Source organism: Argopecten irradians, chromosome 8 (assembly GCF_041381155.1).
Source record: "Argopecten irradians isolate NY chromosome 8, Ai_NY, whole genome shotgun sequence".
Classification (NCBI taxonomy): domain Eukaryota; kingdom Metazoa; phylum Mollusca; class Bivalvia; order Pectinida; family Pectinidae; genus Argopecten; species Argopecten irradians.
Genome location: NC_091141.1, coordinates 17,544,811 through 17,571,823, shown reverse-complemented (window position 1 = coordinate 17,571,823; position 27,013 = coordinate 17,544,811). Strand labels below are relative to the sequence as shown.

Sequence of the window (27,013 nt, the reverse complement as noted above, 5' to 3'; positions counted from 1 at the left end):
AACTCCAAGAACTCTTTTACTTTGAAAGATACAAAAATCGAATTGACGAAAGAGAACCGAAAGCTTCGTTTTGAACCTCGACATATTCTGAAGAAAAAAATACGAGTGTGATCCCGAGAAATTATTCTTACTACCGATTTTATAATTTCTTCAGTATGTGAAGAACCGTACAGACATATTTTGCTGAAATGAGTTTAACATATACTGTAACTGAAGACTTAATTTGATAAGTTGCTGACGAACCTGTGTTCGCTGATAAGATAGACATAATGGAAAGGAACGATAGCTCAAGCGCGATGTCTTCGCTGGCTATGTATGGAAGGGCCGACGAAGAGATTTCTGATGATGAACAAGAAAAACTTGATTCGCCTTCCATATCTGCGATTGATAATATTTCAGACGAAGAGACTGAATTACCAGGCTCACGACCATCTTCAAGACCAGTTTTGGATGAAGATTACAACTCTGGCTCAAGTGTGCCTGATAGAGAGCCAACAAAGAAACCACTGAAGAGAAAACGTGATAATTAACATTAATCTTTTTGATTATTTACTAAATTACACTCTATCTGTTTGTGGTTTAAATGTTTAATATTTTCACAATAATCCCAACTTTGAATATGTAACCCTCAGCATCTGGTTATAACATTTTCAGTTCTGTTAGATATTTAACTCTGTATCAGTATGTTAAATATATGTTTTGATTCATTACAGCTACTAGATTGGTGTCTTATGCTAAAGATGACCTAGAGTCTGATGAAGAAGAAAAATCTGATGAAGAAGAAGATGAAGAGGAAGAAGAAGATCTTGTGTCAAAGGTAAAGTGATTATCATATACATAAAGAAGCATATCATTTGACATCAAACTGCAGTTCAATTAAAAAGTCAAAACAGGAAATACAATTCACTTCCAGGTAATAAAGTATAAATTAATAGATCAATATAAGATGGTGAATTAATTAAATGTTTTTTCTTTATAAATTGTTTACTCTTTATTTAGATAGTCATCTGTTCAATCACTTTTGTTTTCCTTGTAGGAGAATGATCTGAATTCTTCCTTAAACCCAGAACAAGCTTGTAAGTTGTAATTTTGTATTTTGATTTTTTTTTATTCAAAGTATCCTAGTATAAAATGCAAAGATCAGACTGATTAAAGTGATCATGTTTATGAAGATGTGTTGAATTTGATATAATAGCTTTTAGTTTTGATTTCTAGTTCTGTGATTACAAATCAGCGATTGGAAAATATTGGAACTATTTTTTTATTTATATTGTTTTTCACCCAATCAGCATCAAAGGCAAAATGAAAAATGAATGGGTGCTTACCGTAATAGGACCAAATTTGGACTAACAGTTTGCACAATTATTACACAAAATAAGTCTTAAATCATATAACAAAAAAAATGAAATAGAAAGATATTCACTGTTTCCATAGTTTCAGTCTGTAATTAAGTCAAAAAGTGACATTTGAATCCTCAAAAAGGTGAAGAGGTGCATGTATATAGATGGCTTGGACAGGGCACCTTATTGGGTCAAATACAGTATACATATAGAGATTGAACAGTGTTTTGATTGCGTTAAAGGTGGTATGAACGCAATGGGATACAGACATATTCAATGTAGCGCGTTAGCGCTACATGTAGAATATGTCTGTATCCCATTGCGTTCATACCACCTTTAACGCAATCAAAACACTGTTCAATCTATATATTTACATAAATAAATCTACCTTTACGTACAATTTAAAACGGTGATGGTTGCTAAGTTGGGTAACTACGGTAGTCAGGATGACCGAAGATATAGTTCCGATTGTTGAATGTTATAGCTGTAGTTTGGTTTGAAATACAACAATGACACTTTTCAATTATTTTCAACATATTTTTTTTTTCAATTTGATAATATATATTAATAATGTCCATTTCGAATAAAAATTGAGATAACCAAGGCGGAACGACTACCGGTATGTAGCGTTGTCAGGGTAGTGATGCGGTCCGAAGTGAAGCGAGCCGCCATATTTGATTTTCAACCGAGGAAAGTGACTGTGATAAAGCCTATTGATGGTATGACCGTTGAGCTGCTGAATGTTTGTCATGTATGTATCGGTCTAAGAACGCGATATACACTAAATTCTTCGCAGTCATGACTTTTATTTTATTGTACGGAGGATAGACAAGTGTTTGCATGTGTGTAGGCCTATTTTGAATGCAAAGACGGGGCCATTAAGCTGATGATACTGTTTCGGATAGGCTACCTGTAATGATTTTTTCTGGAAACCTGTATATGATCTGTTAACCTATTGTTCGCTTAGACGCTCCCAGAATTATTCACCGACAATCAGATGTTCTGTATATTTAGGTGAGATGAGTGACCGTACACACATGTACATCTGACGTAACTATGGGATTCCCCGAACATTCATGAGGAAAGCCCCCCGGTTGTAGCCCCGAACAGCGATTCATTTTGTAGTTTATTACCGTTACAATGCTTGAACACATGTTTTGTTTTGATGTCAAATACATATTTAATTGGATCTAATAAAAACTCTTTATTGTTATTTTAAAATCCGTCAACTTATGACGCAAAATCTTATCGAAGCGTGAACTAGAAGTAGTCCGAACCTGCACTGCGTTTGTATTCATACGTCATTGCGTTTACGCTAATTTGAACGCAACTCCCCTCCCGTTGATTATATAGGGGCATATGTAAATATATGTATATGAATTGATGTTTACACTTTTGCACAATTTAAGATGAATGTTCTATTATTTCATTGTTAACAGCTCTTTTGTCAAGAAGCGTGCTGAATAAAGCAGCAGATGAGATAGAAATTCCGCCGGAGCCTGCAGGAAAATGTCCTCGACATCTACAGGTACAAATATGTGGCAACTGATAGAAACATTTACATACTCTAAAAAAATATTTCTGTAGAACATTACGAACTGTCTCCAGGAGCAAATAATAATATATTATCTTGGGGTTAACCATTACTGTAAATCAACCTATTTTTTGGGAGCGATTGATTTTTTGGGTATTTCGCGGACGATTAGAAATCGCAAAATGAGTCGCTGCGAAAATGCATAAGACATGTGTACATTAAAACCTCATGAGTCAAAATCACAAAATTTAATCACCATGAAAAAGTTGTTAGGTATAGAAACGCAAAAGAAAGTTGGAATAGAATATTTGATATAGGATAAAACAGTACATGCTGTACCAATGTTATGTCAAAAACTTATCAATGAAACAGGCTAGCTTTTAATGAAAACAGCATTAGAAATTGCTATTGCCATGGATATCAACTCATTTATATGGATACAATAGTGAAGGGTTTCCTTAAAATCTGTTTATAAAGCCTCACTACCTTTCCAAAAGGCTTTTAATTTTTAGGTCACCTGACCATAGGTCATAGTGACCTATTGCGATAGTCTTTTGTCCTTTGTTGTGCATCGTGTGACATTCGTTAACATTTCCTTGTGAATGTGAAAACTTGAGTAAATATGCACCAAACTTAATGAAACTTTATAGATAGATGAATATTGGAAAGACTTAGAAAATCAGCTGGATTCCAATGAGTTATTGCCCTTTGCACTAATAATTATTATTAGACCCTGTGTATGCGATAATTTAAGTAAATATCAATTGAACTTAATAAATCTTTGTTTGTTGACTGACAGTGGAACGATCGCGGACGAGTTCGAAAATCAGCTTGATTTGATGGTAATTTACAGAGTTATTGCCCTTTGCTCTAATAATTATTATTTGACCTTGTGAAGGCGATAATTTAAGTATATATAAACCAAGCTGAATGAAACTTTGTATGTAGACTAACAATGGAAATATCTTGGACGAGTTCGAAAATCAGCTTGATTCGACAGTACTTTACGGAGATATTGGCTGTTTTCATATAAACAACTTCTCTGAAAATAAGCATGGGTTAGCACTCATAATGCAATGGTAGCATCGTTATAGAGTGGGGATTCAAACTTGTACAAATGATGGGGCTGACCCCCCGGGGGCCTGAGGGGCAGGGCCAAAGGGGGTCAATTTGGCCATTTTCATATAAACAACTTTTTCTCTGAAACTAAGCATGGGATAGCACTCATAATGCAATGGTAGCATGCGTATAGGATGGGGATTCAAAATTGTACAAATGATGGGGCTGACCCCCTGGGGGCCTGAGGGGCAGGGTCAAAAAGGTTAATTAGGTTAGTTTTTTCATATAAATTACTTCTCTCCGAAACTGTATTGGATAGCATATTTGTATGGTATCTATAGCATCATTATATGGTTGGGATTCAAAGTTAAACAAATCGTGGGGTCAATTTGTCTTTGTGATTTTTGAACCACTATTTACTAAATTACAGAATTACTCTTGATGGGCCTCTTGTTTTTAGTTTTGGAAAGGTAGTGGGCCTTCAAATCATAAATGTTATCTTTTTTCTTTCAGGATAAGATTTCTAAATTGTATGAGAAAATGCGAAGAGATGGACTCAATATGGTAGCGTCAATAGAAAGGAGGAAAGACTTCCGTAATCCTAGGTATTACATATTTATTTACATTCCTTATTGATTTACTTTTCATGACCAATTTACCTAGTTTACATTTATGATCAATGTTTTCTGTCTTTCCATATTACAGAGTCACATTCCTTACGGATAGGTATCAATCGTGACATTATTTTATGAGCAAAATTCACGTAATTTTCGCTGATAAGTATGACATTACGCTTGCAAACACATGATGTCACAATCAGAACCTACCCACAAGGACAGATAACTCTGTAATAATAAAATACAGAATATTTCTTTGGCAATTATTAATTGACCTGTAGGATCTATGTTCCATCATTTAAAGTAATCAATTATTTTTTGCTGTAGACAGATAATTATGTAATACCATTATGATTTTATTTTAAAAGCGTTACTTCAACAAAAATGCAGCATTTAGCTTGTTTCACATTCATACAAAACTAATATTGTTTGATATACCTTTATTTTCCAGTATATGTGAGAAACTTATAGAATATTGTGGTATAGACGAAAAGGGCACCAATTACCCACCTGTAAGTGTTCTATATTGAGTAGTTTATAGAAATATATTTAATGAGATATAATAAAGTTATCTGCCCTTGCTGGTAGGTATTGATTGTTTTGCCATGTTTGTATAAGTGTAACATCATAATTTTTTGAGAATATGACATTATTTAAACTGATTTTTACTCACAAAATAATGATGTCACAATCAATATCTTTCTGTAAGGGAGATAACTCTGTAATGAGTAACAATGGAATACACAATTCTTTTGTTAAATTGTGGTAATTCACTTCCTATATATATCACTAAGTCAGAATTTGATGATTAATAAATTTCTTACACTCTCACTACTAGCTGTATTGTTCTCTTCTAAAATTAATGAATGTTTGTTAGCCAAGGTGGAAATAGCCCAAGGCTGCTAATTAGGGCCACTGGGGTGTTGATCAGGGGGTCAAGGAGTGGTCACACCACTTTTGTTTACTTCATTATCAAACTACTGCCTGGTATTTTGGTAGTTTAGTAAAAATGTACTGGGGACAAACAGGGCAAGGCGTAAGGTTATAGGGGCATGGCGTCAGGTAAAAAGGGCACGGCACGGTGCCATGCTAATCGGGGCTGTGGGAAACACTATTATTTCATAAAAACATTTTATGACTGTGACAATTCAAAGCTTTTATCCAGGTGTTAATTTAGTGTTTCAGAATGAAATCTCATATAATTATTGATTATTTACATGTACATTTTATACACTAGAATAAACAACAGCTTTTTTCTTTTCAGGAAATTTTTGATCCACATAGATGGGGGAAAGAGTCTTTTTATGATGCATTAGGTAAGAAAATAACACTACATATGGTCAAGAATAGTGAAATAGCAAATCAAATGCGAGGTGTTTTTGTGTGGGTTTTTATGTGGATGATACCTAATTATAGCCACAGAACATCAATTATTGTTACGTGACCTTCAAATCAAATGCGAGGTGTTTTTGTGTGGGTTTTTATGTGAATGATACTAAGTTATAGCCACAGAACATCAATTATTGTTACGTGACCTTCAAATCAAATGCGAGGTGTTTTTGTGTGGGTTTTATGTGAATGATACTAAGTTATAGCCACAGAACATCAATTATTGTTACGTGACCTTCAAATCAAATGCGAGGTGTTTTTGTGTGGGTTTTTATGTGAATGATACCTAATTATAGCCACAAAACATCAATTATTGTTACGTGACCTTCAAATCAAATGCGAGGTGTTTTTGTGTGGGTTTTTATGTGAATGATACTAAGTTATAGCCACAGAACATCAATTATTGTTACGTGACCTTCAAATCAAATGCGAGGTGTTTTTGTGTGGGTTTTTATGTGAATGATACTAAGTTATAGCCACAGAACATCAATTATTGTTACGTGACCTTCAAATCAAATGCGAGGTGTTTTTGTGTGGGTTTTTATGTGAATGATACTAAGTTATAGCCACAGAACATCAATTATTGTTACGTGACCTTCAAATCAAATGCGAGGTGTTTTTGTGTGGGTTTTTAGGTCATCTGACCCGAAGGGTCAGGATGACCTATAGTCATCATGTTTCGTCCGTCGTCGTCCGCCGTCCGCCGTCCGCCGTCCGCCGTCCGCCGTGCGCCGTCCGCCGTGCGTTAACTTTTCACATTTTGAACTTCTTCTCAAGTTCTACCGGTGCAATTTGGCTGAAACTTGCATGAAATGATCCTGACATGGTCCCGACAAAGTGTTGTTATTTTTCGGGTCAATCCGAAATCCAAGATGGCTGCCACAGCCGCCATCTTGAAAACACATTTTGAACTTCTTCTCAAGTTCTACCGGTGCGATTTGACTGAAACTTGCATGAAATGATCCTGACATGGTCCCGACAAAGTGTTGTTATTTTTCGGGTCGATCCGATATCCAAGATGGCCGCCACAGCCACCATCTTGAAAACACATTTTGAACTTCTTCTCAAGTTCTACCGGTGCGATTGGGCTGAAACTTGCATGAAATGATCCTGACATGGTCCCGACAAAGTGTTGTTATTTTTCGGGTCAATCCGAAATCCAAGATGGCCGCCACAGCCGCCATCTTGAAAACACATTTTGAACTTCTTCTCAAGTTCTACCAGTGCGATTGGGCTGAAACTTGCATGAAATGATCCTGACATGGTCCCGACAAAGTGTTGTTATTTTTCGGGTCGATCCGATATCCAAGATGGCCGCCACAGCCGCCATCTTGAAAACACATTTTGAACTTCTTCTCAAGTTCTACCGGTGCGATTTGGCTGAAACTTTCATGAAATGATCCTGACATGGTCCCGACAAAGTGTTGTTATTTTTCGGGTCGATCCGAAATCCAAGATGGCCGCCAGAGCCGCCATCTTGAAAACACATTTTGAACTTCTTCTCAAGTTCTACCGGTGCGATTTGACTGAAACTTGCATGAAATGATCCTAACATGGTCCTGACAAAGTGTTGTTATTTTTTGGTTGATCCGAAACCCAAGATGGCTGCCACAGCCGCCATCTTGAAAACACATTTTGAACTTCTTCTCAAGTTCTACCGGTGCGATTAGACTGAAACTTGCATGAAATGATCCTGACATGGTCCTGACAAAGTGTTGTTATTTTTTAGGTTGATCCGAAATCCAAGATGGCCGCCACAGCCGCCATCTTGAAAACATATTTCGAACTTCTTATCAAGTTTTACCGGTGCGATTTGGTTGAAACTTGCATGAAATGATCCTCACTTGGTCCTGATAAAGTGTTGTTATTTTTCGGGTTGATCTGAAATCCAAGATGGCTGCCACAGCGGCCATCTTGAAAACACATTTTGAACTTCTTATCAAGTTCTACCGGTGCGATTTGGCTGAAACTTGCATGAAATGATCCTGACATGGTCCCGACAAAGTATTGTTACATCTCTGGTTGATCACAAATCGAAGATGGCTACCATGACACTATATCTAATTAATTTCCTATATGTTAAGGCCCTTGGGCCTCTTGTTTGAAATAAAATTTGTTGAAAGAAATTGAAAATGATCCTGACATGGTCCTGACAAAGTGACACCATATATAATTAATTTTACTATTGCCAAGGTAGTCAGATGACCGTTAAGGCCCTTTGGGCCTCTTGTTATGTGAATGATACTAAGTTATAGCCACAGAACATCAATTATTGTTACGTGACCTTCAAATCAAATGCGAGGTGTTTTTGTGTGGGTTTTTATGTGAATGATACTAAGTTATAGCCACAGAACATCAATTATTCAAATCAAATGCGAGGTGTTTTTGTGTGGGTTTTTATGTGAATGATACTAAGTTATAGCCACAGAACATCAATTATTGTTACGTGACCTTCAAATCAAATGCGAGGTGTTTTTGTGTGGGTTTTTATGTGAATGATACTAAGTTATAGCCACAGAACATCAATTATTGTTACGTGACCTTCAAATCAAATGCGAGGTGTTTTTGTGTGGGTTTTTATGTGAATGATACTAAGTTATAGCCACAGAACATCAATTATTGTTACGTGACCTTCAAATCAAATGCGAGGTGTTTTTGTGTGGGTTTTTATGTGAATGATACTAAGTTATAGCCACAGAACCTTATTGTCACATGAAGAAAGCGTTTTTATTTTTTCTAGCTTTTATTGTCACATGACTGTAGTCATCTTAATGAGAATATTAGTTACATATTTAAAATAAGTACATGTAGTGGCTTAGATATTGTTGAGAATTAGAATCACAAATGGAACCATTTGTATGGTTGAAACTGTATTACAGATAGACTAATTTCTATATTTTGTTTTTAGATAAAGCCCAAACAATCGAAGTAAATAAACGAGAGAAAGAAAAGAAAGACAGAACAAAGGTACAATACATTTATTTCATCAAAATTTATTTCAAAGACGGAAAAGGATCAAACAGCAGGCATTGACTATTATCATTTTAGTTCTCTCCAAATAATACATGAATATCAACAAAAAAGTATTGAAATAAAATGAACTTTAAAATAGCATCAACATATACATCTGAACTAAGTGATAAATAAACAAAATATATCTTACTTTTATTTTGAACATTGGTTATGTATTTTCTGTGCACACTCTTCATTTTGTAGACTACTCTTACTACAATTTTCTCTTATATTGGCCTATTTAATGATAACCTATTGCTTCTGCTTGAACCTTCTCCCTTTCTCATTGAAACATGTATATAGTGACATCCCGCTGTTTGCTATGTTATTGATACTGATAACTTGACAAGGCTGGCATTTTACTTAAGTGACTTAAATCTTGTGTGCATACACTGCCAAATAGGTCTCATTATCTTAGCTTAAAAGTCATCAAAAAAAATGTTAAAATTTTCATATATTATTTTCAACATGGCTTGTTAAAGCTGAAGTTTTATACCAAGCTGATGTCATTTGTCTGATCATAAAATAGGAGAGATGTGTGCTACCCATTTCATGTCCAGCTTTTATTTTATATGGGGTGTTGGCAGACATTTCTTCTTTTGTTCTCAAAAACAACAAAGTTCAGTCAATGCATGGTTTTCATACTTGCACCCATTTAGAGAAAATTTAATCTTAAAGCCTGTTATCAATGTTTTTATAAAGTATCAAGATTTAAAAAAAAATGTGCATTTATACTTATATGTATATATAAATGGTATTATTTTTATTAACAGATTGAGTTTGTAGTTGGAACAAAGAAACCTTCGTCAGATGGACCATCAGGTAGGATTCATATAAATCTAACATCCATTTAGACTCCATTGGTTGGCAGTACAAAACAAGTTTATTCAAATTTATCATTATTGATATCCCAAACCATTTAGGTGTACTTTAGAGTTAGTGTTAAAGAGACTTCAACGTTACATAAAGAAAAAAAGAATATTATGTTTATAAATATTATATTAAGTGGAATCTGGTTGTACCTTGTATTAGATTCTGATATTGAAAAAATGCATTAGGAATACATTAAAGGATTACAGTATACCTGCGATAATGTGAAAGTCAATAGTCTGGAAAACTCACAATCCAGACTAAAATACCAGGAAACATATTTGGTTAATAACTAAAAAGACGGAATTCAGCAGTTTGGAATACATGTATTCTTAATCCGGATGGTTTGGGCTTAGAATGAGAGTGTCTGGATTTAGGGTTCACTGTATATCATTTTATGTACATTTATGGGTTATAATTATAGAACTGGGTGAAGTTTTGATCCAGATAGTGTACAGTGTATACAATCCTTCTGTCATAAAAATTGAAAAAAAGTATATAATGATTTTCAGATTTTATTAGAGTTGATATTGGTCATAAACATATAAACATTAATGTCATCCATGTAAGATTTGATGTTTTGTCAGGGTTTTTTGGTCATAAACATAAAAACATTAATGTCATCCATGTAAGATTTGATGTTTTGTCAGAGTTTTTTGGTCATAAACATAAAAACATTAATACCATCCATGTAAGATTTGATGTTTTGTCAGGGTTTTTTGGTCATAAACATAAAAACATTAATGTCATCCACATAAGATTTGATGTTTTGTCAGAGTTTTTTGGTCATAAACATATAAACATTAATGCCATCCACATAAGATTTGATGTTTTGTCAGGGTTTTTTGGGTCATAAACATAAAAACATTAATGCCATCCACATAAGATTTGATGTTTTGTCAGGGTTTTTTGGTCATAAACATATATACATTAATGCCATCCACATAAGATTTGATGTTTTGTCAGGGTTTTATCGTATTTGTAACAGTACACATGTAACTGTATATCCTTAGATGAGAAGAAGAGGAAAAGTAAATGGGATGCTCAGCCTAGTGTCATCAACATCCCAGGTATGATCAACCCTGCCGTGATTAATCTCACTGCCACTGGGACCAAATCTACTGTCATTCCTGCTCATGGAAGTATAACAAAGAAATCCTCTAAGTGATCAGGTCTACGCCAAGACAACGGTCAGCAGGAGTTTCTAACATTAATCTATTAAAAGGATCCCTTATTAGCAGTGTCAGACGTCAAGATTGGCTGTTAATTGTGATAAAGTTTAAAATGATCTGAACATAAGTCAGTGGACAACATTACTTGGTGACTGAATAGGTACCGGTAATTAAGTATTCACATAGAAATGAAATTGTTGGCCAGTGGGAAACTTCAAAGTGACCCCCAATCAGTCATTCCTGGTGATTGACGAAACCTGATGTTTTTAGAAGGATGTTGTACAAATGCCTTCAGTCTTTGTGAACGGGTCACTCAGAGTGTTCAGAACAATGCAATAACATATGGAGATGAAACTTACAAGAATCCTACCTGTGTTTGTGTGTATGTCTATTAATAACAATTACAAGGTATAGAATCTAGAAGATTTATACTTAGCTTGTGAATATCACAATTTCTTGTTTGAATGTCACAATTTCTTAAACATTGTCAGTCGTATTTGTCAGTTTAATCATTCATGAACTGAATTGATCATACAGTGAATTTCATGTAAATATCTGTATTATAGCTGTATTTACTCATTAGACAAAGATCTGTTAAATCAACAAAATACATGTACTTGTAATCTTAAAAGTGTTCTCTCTCAATGGTAGAAACATAATGGAGGGCTAAAGGACGATACTAATAGAGTCAAATGATGGTAAAGTAGACTGAATTAAAGACTGGAACTTCGTAAGTTTTCATTTGAAAGATGATAGCCATTATCAAAAGGTTTATCTATAATGCTTTGATATTGGTGACTTGTTAAAATGATTTTCTGTAAGAAGATTAATGTTATGGACATAAGTAGCAATGACAATGCTGATAATGTATAATGATCATGACTTTATATATCTGCCTTTCATCGTCTAATGCATTTAAGATGATTTACTGTTTACTCTCTGTTAGGTAGTCCTATTTAACATAGTAGGACGATGTATGTATGGCTGTTTTAAGGGATTGTGTATATGTGCATAGGTTTGTTTATGGTCCATTGTATGGCTACTTCAGTGTCATTATTATCAGAACAATGTCAAATCTACTTATCATCAAAATTATGTGAAATGGTTGAATACAAATCTAAATTTTATATGAAAATCACTGTTGTCATCGTTGTTATTTATAATAGTATCTCTTACTTATTGATTGACCCCGTCAAAGTTCCGACCAAAATTTTCATCGTACATGTATATATCAAAATACATGTAAATGGGTACATACCTTGAATATTCCTGTATCTCAAATTATTATCCATCCATGATTCTATCAACCTAAGATAATAAGATTTGTCGACTGTATTAAGAGCCAACTTGTATTGTGTTTATACTAGTACTCAATTGTTTAACTAAGCAGCTATGGCTAGTTCAAACATGGCACTGTTTTCTGTAAAATTTAAGTTGGCTTGGTCATGTTATACTGTGGAGGCATTTAAGTTTACAATCCAGATACAACAGTTCAGACATACTTTATAGTAGTGGTTAGCCATAGTGACTGTATACTGGAAAGGGACAGTTATTCAAAAGTTGAAAAGTGAAAATTTTCATTGGCTGCAAACGTTATGCTCATATCTGCATTTGGAGAGTTAATAAGAAAAGAATAGATTCCCAAGTTATTTTGACAAAGTGTATTTGCTTTATCATCTTTTGAACAACCTGTCCTTTCAATTAATTTGTGTTGCACTGAACATGCAAACACAGATACTGTAGCTGTACTAGTTTGTTATAATCAAATTTTAGTGCAAATGTGATCCTGCACAGGTTAGGGCCATGATGAAACCACAGAATTACCATAATTGCCATATAATTATATACAGAAAATGTAATTAGCACAATCATCACAAAAATAGAATTACCGCTAAGACAAGTGTGTTTATATAGTAGTCTATATTATCTGAAGATCTTCTGTTCTTAAATTATATAAACAAGAATTTCAAAGACAACACAACTTAGCTTTATTTTTATTATTTTAATGGCCGTGCTCCTGTGACAAAAGCAAATAATAATATAAATACTGTGTAAATAATTCACAAAGTGAGCAAATACTCCCCAGTACATAAACAACATTGTCGATGCATTTAATTATTATGTGTATGAATCTGATAACATAAATACTAGGGCTTTTCAACAGAAATGCTATTTGACCATCACTTCAGTCCCCTGTTAATAACACAACCGCCTCTGAAGATACACTTGAACTCTTCAAAGGTTGGAAGAGTTTATTAGGATTTTTCAGGGATAAATAAGTTAACCTCAGGTAGAGAACATCCTTTCGAATGACTTTACCTTGTATACCCCTTAGTACACATCCTCTTTAGACCTAATTTAAAATAGTAACCGCATTTAAAATTAATCACCATTGATTTGAAAGTAAATGAGAAAATATTCAAAAAATATGGTAGAAATGGGTAATTGTCACTTACATATCAATTGTATTTAATAGATAAATGCTTATGACATCATATAGTAGAATGCAAAAGTTATTCTACTTTTTATCAATGATTATGAGATTACAACATCTCTGATTTGTATGGATGTACACAATAAATAATTTATCCTCTTAAAGATGCTCCATCAATGACAAATGAAATGTTTTCTCTATCAAAAACAGGAGCAGACGATTTAGTATTTTTCATTAGTTACAAAAGTTACTTACTGTACACTATACCATTATTGAAAAGTTTGAGTTTCTAATTTTACTTCAAGACAACTATACTAAAAATAATTAATTGCATCCTGAAAAAATTCTGTGGCACTATATCCCATATGGAAACACTGCTGGTGCATGCACCAAAAACAAAATAAATAATTTTATATTATTTTTGTGTTGATTAGACACATATATACACGATTAAACACCAATTATTACTCAAATGATGAGTATCATTTATGCTGTCGGCAATGGAGCATCTTTAACTACGGTATGGCTATTATAACTTGTATAAAATGTTCCATCTCTACACAAGTAGCACTTTAAACAATCTTAAATGTTGTTAACACTTTCAAATGCAACAAAAACGTTTTCATACTTGAATCACATTTATGATTAACTTCAATGCATTTTCTGTAATGAAAAAAATCAGTTTTGAATATTATTCCTAGAAAAACCCAACAGAACAAACCCATTAATTACTTATCAATATACTAATAAGTTGATTGAAGACAAAAGTAGATATAATACTGTACTAATAAAATATAAAAAGTCTGGCTTCATTTCTCTCCTCTATTTACAACACTAACGTCTTTCTTATTTAAAGCTTCCTGCAAGCCATTGCACAATACCAAAAATTTAATGATCAATTAATACCGATACGCAGTTATATATCCATAGCCAGTCAAACTATATACTGGTATATAAAGTAAGCAGGGTTACACATCTATAAATAATTTGGTTTCCACTCTATCACTTCTGTGTAAGCTACTGAATGAGTTATGTGGGATAGAAAATGCAGGAGTCCTTGGATTGGCTTTGCAAGGGATAATAATTTAATAGGATAGTCAGTACCAGTATAAAAGTATCAAATATCATTATTAATTCATGTCCGAAATTTAAATTTTAAAGTAATAAAGTACAATTTGATTACAAATTAAAACATTTAAACTCATTGACATCCAATTCAATCTAAAACTTCAACAGTTATTTCGGCTTCTCGATGATACAAAGATGATTAAAAGTAACAGCTAACCAATTATTATGGTTATTTAGCAATTGGCCCCTTTCAAGGTTCACCGATCTCAATAGCCATTAAGGATAACTACAGGTCATCTAAGGTCAGAAAAATCTGTTATAAAGCTAAGAGTTAGTTGCAGAGACGATTTCATGAAATTTTTGTTGTGTAGAAACATTTATTTTTTGCTTGCTATGAAACAATGAATATAGAATTTTAAAAAATGTGTTTTTCATTTGATTGTAATTTTTGTTACAAAGACTTAGCAAAGATATTTTGAATTCTTTTGAAAGCTCCAAACCACTAAAAACAAATACCCACAAATATTTTATTCATTCAGTATACCAAGCACATCATGACAGATCAAACCAGTGTTTGCCATGATCGCAGTACTATAGTACTTGATATGTCAAACCATTGTCAAAAAGTATCACAATGGTTACCATAAGAAAACTTCATTTGGCGAAATATAAATATAAAAAAACAAACAATATTCTGATGAAAAAAAGTAACAAATATAAAAATGTAAAAATTAACAAGTGGAAAAAGCTATAGATTTATGGAAAAATGATATAAAAATATGTTTAAAAATATGTCTAAAAAGATGTAACAAAGAAATGAATAAAACAATGGATTAATGATAATTATGTCCCTGGATCTAGGTAGTTGCCAGAAGTGGACAGAGTGATATGGACGGAGTTGGGAGTATTTACATTTCATTTGATTTTATCTACATATTGTTAACCACAATATTTCAAGTCTTGTTATTTCCAACATTTATGTAATCACAAATATATAAATTCACAATGAAGGGCGTGCAATCATAATGACATTTTATACAAATACAGTTACCAGCTACTGTATTCACTGAGTTCTAATGGAGTTGAGTTTCTATGAAATTATGCAAAAACTTGTATCTCATGACAAGCACAAGAGAGAAGGTATCAATAACTCTCTAGAATGCTGGACTTTTGACATAAGTTATGTACAGAAATTGGCAAAACTTCCTAACAGGTATAGGCACTGGTATAGCTAATGTTTGACAATATAATTTCTTTAAACTCTATACATGTAAGCATATGCCACACTAATAATATCTATGATTTCTGAATATTTTACATAGAAATTTTAACTCTAATTTAACTAAAACACTACATTCTAGAGTACTGTATTCTGATTTTCGAAAACATAACATCAAACTGGTTATATAATTATAATAAACACTTTTTACATGTCTTTTCATTTTTAACATTCTTCTATTATTTGACCTTTTGTAGAGATAAAAACATGCCTTAATCCAAAAGTGTTATAATTAAAGCCATAATGGAACAACATCAGAAATATTACCTACAAATCATGCAATATTGTAAAATTTAAATATATATATATGCCTGTGTACAAATGATCTGTCCTTAGCGCTGTCTTCCTCATGGAGTCAACACATAACATATAAAATGATGTAAAGATATGTACTGTACTGATGTTCCCCACATACTTCACATAAACATAATAGTATTAAAATAAAACAACTATCAAATACTGGTCCCATGATTACATATATATTTAGTATTAACAAAAAATAAATAGTGCTATTAGAAAATCTACATGCTAATTATCATTAATTGATAATACTGTAAATTGAGATATAGAAATTCTAGCAAAAATAACAACAAAAATAGACAACAAAATTCTATGAAATATTGGCACAATGTTATCAACAACTAGCTTTAAGTTTTTAAAATTAATAAAAAAGAAAAGTGTAAATAAATCTACTTTTATACATCAACTTAGCTGCTGCAATATCTCTATAAAGGTTTCCTATAAAACAAATCTCTCTTCCCATATCACTGATTTAATTGTCCTTATGTGGAACAATTGGCGATCACAAATAGTTTTGTGGGAAAATTTCTGATTATCACAATATCAAGCTCAGAATATAAAACAACTGGTGATTTTGTTCATTTTTGAAATCATCTCTACACCACCTTGTTTGCTTAGAAAATCAGTCTAAAGATCAGTTAGTAGTGGCAATGACTAACACATTTTGATGTAACCGGCTCTAGATATTGAAGGCTGGTCAGTATTTGATGTAAGCGTCTGTAGATATTGAAGGCCAGTGGATGGACTGTCAGTTTTTGATGTAAGCTTCTGTAGATATTGAAGGCTAGTGGATGGACGATCAGTTTTTGATGTAAACAGCTGTAGATATTGTTGAAGGCCGGTGGATGGACTGTCAGTTTTTGATGTAACCGGCTGTAGATATTGTTGAAGGCCAGTGGATGGACGGTCAGTTTTTGATGTAACCAGCTGTAGATATTGTTGAAGGCCAGTGGATGGACGGTCAGTTTTTGATGTAACCGGCTGTAGATATTGTTGAAGGCCGGTGGATGGATGGTAGTTGACTGGAGAAGTGAGAGTTGGACATGGTGTTACTGGTCGTGGGCTGGAATGACGTGGTAGATAACCCTGATCTCATCCTCATCTCGGGGAAACTATGAAGCTGGTTTGGTTTGACCTTCTTAGATATGGCCCTGATGAGGTCACGGGCATGCTTTAGACTGTAGGCTACAACACACAACAGAATGTATTAAAGCCAGACTCATTGAGTGTAACTCAAACCATAGAGTACAGAACACAGTAGAATGTAATTAACCACTCAGTTTATAAGTCTGTCCTATCAACAGCTTAGGTGATTTAGGGTTGTGACATGTTAAGAGAAAGTAACAGTATATCTTCAAGCATTTTGGCGATGATGAACTAAATTAGTGACACCATCTGGTGATAAGAATATGTATCATTTAGCTATCATTTATTTTTGTGGGTCAAATTTTCCCAATCTCAATATCATCCTGCAAATCCCAAAATATATTGTTAACCCAAAAATTACCATAATGGCCATAATATTAAGTGGGTCATCAACATTTCCTTGCTAATAGCTGACTCTTGTTAAAGATGATTGACTCAGCAGATCAAAGACATTAATCGTAAGTATCTTGTAACAAACTATTTTCATTCTGTTTAAATTTAAGTTATTTTTGCTGTGAATGTGTTATAAACTCACCTTTCAGTCGAGCTTTTATGTCATCTTCAAAATAGCCACATTCAATCCATTCCTCGAAATCCACAATGTAATCAAATGCAGTCAAACCTGATGGAAACCAAATAAAGCATGAAATATTAACAAGAACATTTTAAAGGACAGAACACATAAAAAATAATCTGTGACAGGAATAAGTAAAAGATGATTGGCTTGAATAGTTCACCTGCTTCATAGTGAAAACACTTGCTGTACTGCCTCTTACCATTTACACATTTTTATGTTAAGTTAAGTCTTGTGACCTTGAATAAAAGTTGATACCATGTACTTGGATTAATTAGTCCTTCAATGAAGCATTCAATAAGGTTTCTGAACTTTGTATTAGTTAAGAAGTTGTTTAATGATTTTTAAAGCTTTTGGTGTCCCTTGTCCTGAATGAGGGTTATAAGTAGCAAGATCAAACTTGGTAGCATTTCACCCAAAATTCCAATTACCAACTATCAGACAACTCACTGGGTCTCTTGGTTACAAATAAGCAATCCAAAGGTTTAAGCCTTTTTGGGCCAAGAGACCATGATAGAAGCTCAAGTTAATTCATTTGAACAAATTTTGTAGCTATTTATACCCAAAATGCTACAAGCATCTCTTTGCCTTTTTTTGTTTTTGATTTTCTATTTTTTTTTTTTGGTTCTTATTATTTATATCGTGATAGTTAAACCATCAAAAATTGCACTCTTAAAGCTTTAGTTTTTGGGCTATACCTAACCAGGATATTAAAAAATCAGCCAAAATATCCCAGAATTCCTTTGACTGCTGTACCTCAGCATGCACACTTTCACAAGTGAATTCATTAAGATATTCCATTTCTTTTAAAGAGTATTAAATGTCAGTTTGAAATAGCAAAATTTACCTGATAGCTTTAGAAGAATCTTCCGTGGATTGTTCTACCAGGATGGAAGAGAACTTACCCTGGTTATTTTTATGTCTGACATTAGCACTCTGTTCTACGAGGATGGTAGAGAACTTACCCTGGTTATTTTTATGTCTGACATTAGCATTCTGTTCTATGAGGATGGAAGAGAACTTACCCTGGTTATTTTTATGTCTGACATTAGCATTCTGTTCTATGAGGATGGAAGAGAACTTACCCTGGTTATTTTTATGTCTGACATTAGCATTCTGTTCTATGAGGATGGAAGAGAACTTACCCTGGTTATTTTTATGTCTGACACTAGCATTCTGTTCTATGAGGATGGAAGAGAACTTACCCTGGTTATTTCTATGTCTGACATTAGCACTCTGTTCTACGAGGAAGGAAGAGAACTTACCCTGGTTATTTCTATGTCTGACATTAGCACTCTGTTCTACGAGGAAGGAAGAGAAACTTACCCTGGTTATTTTTATGTCTGACATTAGCATTCTGTTCTATGAGGATGGAAGAGAACTTACCTGGTTATTTTTATGTCTGACATTAGCATTCTGTTCTATGGAATACCTGTTTTTTGCTGACATTAGCATTCTGTTCTATGAGGATGGAAGAGAACTTACCTGGTTATTTTATGTCTGACATTAGCGCATTCTGTTCTATGAGGATGGACAAGAACTTACCCTGGTTATTTTTATGTCTGACATTAGCATTCTGTTCTATGAGGATGGAAGAGAACTTACCCTGGTTATTTTTATGTCTGACATTAGCATTCTGTTCTATGAGGATGGAAGAGAACTTACCCTGGTTATTTTTATGTCTGACATTAGCATTCTGTTCTATGAGGATGGAAGAGAACTTACCCTGGTTATTTTTATGTCTGACATTAGCATTCTGTTCTATGAGGATGCATGCAGCAAACTGATTGTTTGCCTGTGTAGCAAAAAACAATGGTGTGCATCCGTTATCGTCGACAGGATCCACCTCAGCACCATGGTCTAGTAGGAGCTCCAGGACATCTGATGACCCGGTCAGACCAGCCGCGTAATGTAGACACCTGAAAATAGAAATTATCATTCAAGCTGCAATCATTGTCTCATCCTGTTAGTAACTAGACATTTTTGTATATTGTAAACCAAATTAATTTGGCGTTTTCATGTCCAACAATGTTTCCACAGCAATTTAATTTCACAATCTACAGGTAAAACACTCTGACATTTGATTCTGATGCATTCTAATTGGCCATGATATACTCAAAAATAAATCAAACATGGAAATAAGCAATGTGATAGTCACTTATACATATCAAATGAATAATGAATTATTGTTATGCATAAATACTAAAAATTGAGTGTTCAATTGTTAATTCTTATTCTAGTAAAGTTTATGACAAAATTCAAGGGGTAAAATTTGAGTAAATAAATTATGTAATTGTATGCATCAGTCTGCCACACCTGCAAAGTTTGTCACGGTAATTGGCGTTGAGATGATGCAAAACAGAATAAGATCTAAGATGTGCTAATATGACATCAGCACTTCTACATGTCTAACATCAAGAAAAGATGTAATGCTTCCACTTACGTGCTTCCACCAGGATAGCGAGGACTGGGGTCAGCTTCATTTTCTAACAGGAACCTCACAGCACCCTCTCTGTCGTTACTATGGAAACAAAATATCTCTAATTAATATAAATATAAATGAAAATATCTCATGATAGTTATTATGTACCACAACAATAAATAATTAATTAACAACAGAAAGAAACATGCACAGAAATACAAATTAAGAAAAAAAATGAACCAAGACCTGACAGTTTTAAGCAAAAAACTGCAAAGCATACCTTTAAATCAGACTTAAATTATACACTTAATATTTCAAAATAGTACCTTTCGCAATTCACTGAACTAAATCAAGAGTTTTAAACTGAAGAAAAGATCAACTTACAGTGTGATCTGTTCGGTGATGATTCTCCGTAGTAAAATGTCTTGTTCTCTTTTCTTGAAGTAGAAACCATTGGTGGACAACCTAGAGGTTGACAATACAAACAAAACATGTATGCATATAGCTAAATAATTCTTAAAGTAGGAAAGTAAACACTACAGTGAATAGTGTAGGGGGATATAATGTAAACAAAACATTTAACTAATGTAGGGGGAGATAATGTAAACAAAACATTAAACAAATGTAGGGGGAGATAATGTAAACAAAACATTCAACTAATGTAGGGGGATATAATGTAATATAAACAAAACATCAAACTAATGTAGAGGGAGATAATGTAAACAAAACATCAAACAAATGTAGGGGGAGATAATGTAAACAAAACATTAAACAAATGTAGGGGGAGATAATGTAATATAAACAAAACATTAAACTAATGTAGAGGGAGATAATGTAACAACATTCTACTAATGTAGGGGGAGATAATGTAAATAAAACATTAAACTAATGTAGGGGGAGATAATGTAATATAAACAAAAAATCAAACTAATGTAGGGGGAGATAATGTAAATAAAACATTAAACTAATGTAGGGGGAGATAATGTAAACAAAACATTCAACTAATGTAGGGGGAGATAATGTAAACAAAACATTCAACTAATGTAGAGGGAGATAATGTAAACAAAACATTAAACTAATGTAGGGGGAATTAATGTAAACAAAACATTAAACTAATGTAGGGGGAGATAATGTAAACAAAACATTCAACTAATGTAGGGGGAGATAATGTAAACGAAACATTAAACAAATTTAGGGGGAGATAATGTAAACAAAACATTAAACAAATTTAGGGGGAGATAATGTAAACAAAACATTAAACAAATGAAGGGGAGATAATGTAAACAAAACACAGACATACCATTTGGCACACTCTATGAAGTCATTAGCGATGGCCAAATGTAACAGACTAGGCGGCTTCTTATCGTCCTCACTCGAAATGGCCTTAGAAATGTTGTTCTCTGTGTCCGCCTGCACCATGCGACGTATAACATCTACACGGCCCTGCATAGCACAGCAATGTATAGGCAGAAGGCCCTGAAATACAAACAAGTCTAATCAGCACAAACACTAATGGAAAAATATGTAACATATTAGCCATCTCTATGTACACACAGCTAAATTGTCTTCGTTAAGTTTCATCAGAAAGCAAATTTACTAAATCTCACCCTGTATTTGAAACAAACAGCTCTATTACAAAATGGACAGGTCATTGGATCACCAAAAATATTTCCAAAAAGAAATTTTGTCTTAAACTTATTATCTTATATTTTTTAATCTGGGACATAATTCAAATCTACTGTTAGCACTAAAATTAAATATTTTTTTGGTCTTAAATACCCGAACATTTCTCCTGGCAAGGTTGGCATTCCTGGCAAGTAGCACTTCAATAGATGGTATTTCTGATGTAGCGTTAGTCTCTCCGTAGCACTTAACATGGAGGGGAGTATTTGCTTCTCCGTCCTCGGCGTCAACACTGGCACCTGACTCCAACAACACCTGGTAACAAGTCGTACATTGGTAATGTCAGCTTTGTTTTTTCCTCTTTTTGGAAGATAAATTAATTAAATCATTTGGAGAAGTCAAAATCTTCAAAAAAATGTTTTTAAAAGCATTTGGATATCTCATTTTTCATTACATTTATTAGTTGTTCGAATTTGAAGCATTCTGTTGACCATGACCAGATCAGTCTCAATAAATTGAGTAACATTTGACATGAAAACTGCCAACTTCAGCACAACAGGAGTTGACTGTATGGAAAGTTGTTGCATCTTACAAAGTAAAGTCCAGCCATGTAACTGTTACACCTACCTCTAAAATGTCTTTGTTTCGTGCACGATGGAGAGCTGTCGCACCTTTGTAGTCTCGGATGTTTACATCTACTCTAAGCTGTATGAGTTCACGGACTGCGGAGACGTTGCCGTAGTAGGCTGCAGTGTGGAGTAGAGTACTGCCATTTATACACCTGTCACAGTTCATAGATATGATTAGTAACACTCAAAAACTGAAGTCAAACTTGTATAACTCAAATTTCATTTCAAGTCTTTATTTGGTCCTGATCATGCTACACTTTTCACTATACTGTAAATTATTCAAAATTTTAACAAGGTGCTGCCAACTTCAGTCAACTTAGTTTGATTTTGACAAATATATATCTTCATACTGACCTACTACGAAGGCTGCAGAACTGCTTCACTTTGGTGGCGTGTTTATGTATGACATCATCCAGGAGTGCCTTGTCACCTTCCATGATCTTGGGTACAATATCAGAATAATGTCCATATAACTCTGTAACAAAACAAAGTTGTTGATAGGATAATTCAGTAACCATAACAGTTACTATAGAAAATAGGTTGCGCAATCATATAGTGTGTATTAACTTCATATGCATGTATGATGTGTTGTCCAGTCATTCAATTCAACCAATGAATAACTATCTAACTATTCGCAAAAGTAATAAACCTGTCATTCTGTGCACTTTTTTAATTTCTGGGTAAATCATCAATGATGGTCACAACATCCTTTGATTTGCTTTGTATTATGTGTAGGGGTGTAACAATACATCGGACTATCAATATATTGAGATTGTATGCATCTCAACTCGATCAATCAATGGCAATTTCAAAAAGTCGATAACAATCACCAATAGTACACCAAACTATCAATAGTTTCAATTGTCAGACATTTTTTCTGTCACTTGGACTAAAAATCATGCACTCACAGAGGATTGATAAGCCAATGAACAGTCAAGATAAAATGTTACTTTTTCCATGCTATTTAATCAAACTGCAAACCCTGACAATGTTCTCAATCACGACCTTCATTACGTTGGAGTTAGTACTGACGCTAGCAGGTAAAGGGAAGTAACTCTAAACCAATACTGCACTAGATGTACGTCGTGGCGGTAATTTCATCGACTGGATTTTAATATAATTCAGAATGCAATACTATTGCAATTGTAGTCTGCAATAGTTAAACTATTGCAATAGTATTTTACCAAATAGCAATAGTATTGCAATAGTTAAAATGGTAGGCGGTAGTCACCCCCAAATATGTGTGTATCAGGAGGAAGAACATACATATATCTGAAAGTGATAAAATAATTGTAAATGATACAGAATTTGTTTAATTTTAAAATAATATTTGTAGGACACTATAAGTACATACCTATCAGATAGTGTTTGAAGTCGTCATTTTTTATCATTTCAAATGGAGTCAAATTTTTGACATTTTTACAATGTACATCACAGCCCCATTCAATCAGCAACTATGAAAAAAAGATGCAAAAGTTCAGTTACACATAATATCAGCCCAGAGATATTTATTTATCTGAAAATATCAGCCAATGAAATATTTGAAATAATGTGATCTCGTATGTATCTCACAGCAGAATCATTATTTTCAGTTGACATGGCAAGATCATTAAACAGTCTTAATTATAAAACTATCTTCAGTTTAGACTAAGCCAATCAAAAATTGCGTTACGAAATGCTACGTTATATTTGATTGGCCAAGTCTAACCTTAAGTCTATAATTAGTTGATGATCCTGGAGCCTGATCTGACTGATTTCATTGTTCTCCGACTTACATGACAGATCCTTCTGTGTAGTCCTTCAATAGCAGCAAACAGTGGAGTACTTTTGTTTGAGTTTTTACTGTCAACATTAGCACCATTCTCCAGCAACAGACACACCATGTCCTGTAGGAAAATAAACAACTAATTAGACACACCATGTCCTGTAGGAAAATAAACAACTTATCAGAGACACACCATGTCCTGTAGGAAAATAAACAACTGATCAAACATACCATGTCCTGTAGGAAAATAAACAACTTATCAGACACACCATGTCCTGTAGGAAAATAAACAACAAATCAGACACACCATGTCTTGTAGGATAATAAACAACTAATCAGACACACCATGTCCTGTAGGAAAATAAACAACTAATCAGACACACCATGTCCTGTAGGAAAATATACAACTAATCAGACACACCATGTCCTGTAGGAAAATAAACAACTAATCAGACACACCATGTCCTGTAGGAAAATAAACAACTTATGAGACACATCATGTTCTGTAGGACAATAAACAACTTATCAGACACACCATGTAGTGTAGGAAAATATACAGCTAATCAGAGACACACCATGTCCTGTAGGAAAATAAACAACTAATCAGACACACCATGTCCTGTAGGAAAATATACAGCTAATCAGACACACCATGTCCTGTAGGAAAATAAACAACTAATCAGACACACCATGTCCTGTAGGACAATACACAACTAATCAGACACACCATGTTTTGTAGGATAATAAACAACTAATCAGACACACCATGTCCTGTAGGAAAATAAACAACTGATCAGACACACCATGTCCTGTAGGAAAATAAACAAATAATCAGACACACCATGTCCTGTAGGAAAATAAACAACTTATCAGACACACCATGTCCTGTAGGAAAATAAACAACTAATCAGACACACCATGTCCTGTAGGAAAATAAACAACTTATCAGACACACCATGTCCTGTAGGAAAATAAACAACTAATCAGACACACCATGTCCTGTAGGAAAATAAACAACTAATCAGACACACCATGTCCTGTAGGAAAATAAACAACTAATCAGACACACCATGTCCTGTAGGAAAATAAACAACTAATCAGACACACCATGTCTTGTAGGATAATAAACAACTAATCAGACACACCATGTCCTGTAGGAAAATAAACAACTAATCAGACACACCATGTCTTGTAGGATAATAAACAACTAATCAGACACACCATGTCCTGTAGGAAAATGTACAACTAATCAGACACACCATGTCCTGTAGGAAAATAAACAACTTATCAGACACACCATGTCCTGTAGGAAAATAAACAACTAATCAGACACACCATGTCTTGTAGGATAATAAACAACTAATCAGACACACCATGTCCTGTAGGAAAATGTACAACTAATCAGACACACCATGTCCTGTAGGAAAATAAACAACTTATCAGACACACCATGTCCTGTAGGAAAATAAACAACTAATCAGACACACCATGTCCTGTAGGAAAATAAACAACTAATCAGACACACCATGTCCTGTAGGAAAATAAACAACTTATCAGACACACCATGTCCTGTAGGAAAATAAACAACTAATCAGACACACCATGTTCTGTAGGAAAATGTACAACTAATCAGACACACCATGTCCTGTAGGAAAATGTACAACTAATCAGACACACCATGTCCTGTAGGAAAATAAACAACTAATCAGACACACCATGTCTTGTAGGATAATAAACAACTTATCAGACACACCATGTCCTGCAGGAAAATGTACAACTAATCAGACACACCATGTCCTGTAGGAAAATATACAACTAATCAGACACACCATGTCCTGTAGGAAAATGTACAACTAATCAGACACACCATGTCCTGTAGGAAAATAAACAACTAATCAGACACACCATGTCCTGTAGGAAAATAAACAACTAATCAGACACACCATGTCCTGTAGGAAAATAAACAACTAATCAGACACACCATGTCCTGTAGGAAAATAAACAACTAATCAGACACACCATGTCCTGTAGGAAAATAAACAACTAATCAGACACACCATGTCCTGTAGGACAATAAACAACTAATCAGACACACCATGTCCTGTAGGAAAATAAACAACTTATCAGACACACCATGTAGTGTAGGAAAATAAACAACTAATCAGACACACCATGTCCTGTAGGAAAATAAACAACTAATCAGACACACCATGTCCTGTAGGAAAATAAACAACTTATCAGACACACCATGTCCTGTAGGAAAATAAACAACTTATCAGACACACCATGTCCTGTAGGAAAATATACAACTAATCAGACACACCATGTCCTGTAGGAAAATAAACAACTAATCAGACACACCATGTCCTGTAGGAAAATAAACAACTTATCAGAGACACCATGTCCTGTAGGAAAATAAACAACAAATCAGACACACCATGTCCTGTAGGAAAATAAACAACTTATTAGACACACCATGTCCTGTAGGAAACTAAACAACTAATCAGACACACCATGTCCTGTAGGAAAATAAACAACAAATCAGACACACCATGTCCTGTAGGAAAATAAACAACTTATCAGACACACCATGTCCTGTAGGAAAATAAACAACTAATCAGACACACCATGTCCTGTAGGAAAATAAACAACTAATCAAACACACCATGTGTCCCTTGTATATTTCATGTCAGAAAATCTGACATAGCTCAAACTGCTATTCGTCGAATACCCCTTATTATTTGTACAAAAATAATCCCCTTTCTTTTACAGAGTATTTA

General features: G+C 34.0%; 2 protein-coding genes across 4 annotated transcripts in view; one reads left to right on the top strand and one right to left on the bottom strand.

Moving 5' to 3' along the window:
* The first annotated feature begins 37 nt into the window (after positions 1-37).
* LOC138329542 (SAP30-binding protein-like) lies at positions 38-12,128 on the top strand. The gene is made up of 10 exons (XM_069276609.1): positions 38-519; positions 714-817; positions 1,037-1,076; positions 2,780-2,868; positions 4,447-4,538; positions 5,002-5,062; positions 5,815-5,866; positions 8,848-8,906; positions 9,725-9,773; positions 10,835-12,128. Exons 1-10 carry the CDS (start codon positions 270-272, stop codon positions 10,987-10,989), a joined length of 951 nt encoding a protein of 316 aa, XP_069132710.1. The 5' UTR covers positions 38-269; the 3' UTR covers positions 10,990-12,128.
* An 852-nt stretch (positions 12,129-12,980) lies between these two features.
* The window catches only part of LOC138329541 (uncharacterized), a 35,468-nt gene continuing 21,435 nt past the window's right edge, over positions 12,981-27,013 (bottom strand). For all 3 annotated transcript variants that reach the window (XM_069276605.1, XM_069276607.1, XM_069276608.1), the window contains 11 exons: positions 24,244-24,354; positions 23,823-23,922; positions 22,823-22,943; positions 22,467-22,620; positions 21,996-22,154; positions 21,517-21,692; positions 20,601-20,681; positions 20,238-20,315; positions 19,520-19,713; positions 17,756-17,842; positions 12,981-17,259 (listed from right to left, as the gene is read on the bottom strand). In XM_069276605.1, coding sequence (XP_069132706.1) covers positions 17,036-17,259; positions 17,756-17,842; positions 19,520-19,713; positions 20,238-20,315; positions 20,601-20,681; positions 21,517-21,692; positions 21,996-22,154; positions 22,467-22,620; positions 22,823-22,943; positions 23,823-23,922; positions 24,244-24,354 — 1,485 coding nt within the window. In that variant the 3' untranslated portion in view covers positions 12,981-17,035. The remainder of the gene's footprint in view (positions 17,260-17,755; positions 17,843-19,519; positions 19,714-20,237; positions 20,316-20,600; positions 20,682-21,516; positions 21,693-21,995; positions 22,155-22,466; positions 22,621-22,822; positions 22,944-23,822; positions 23,923-24,243; positions 24,355-27,013) is intronic.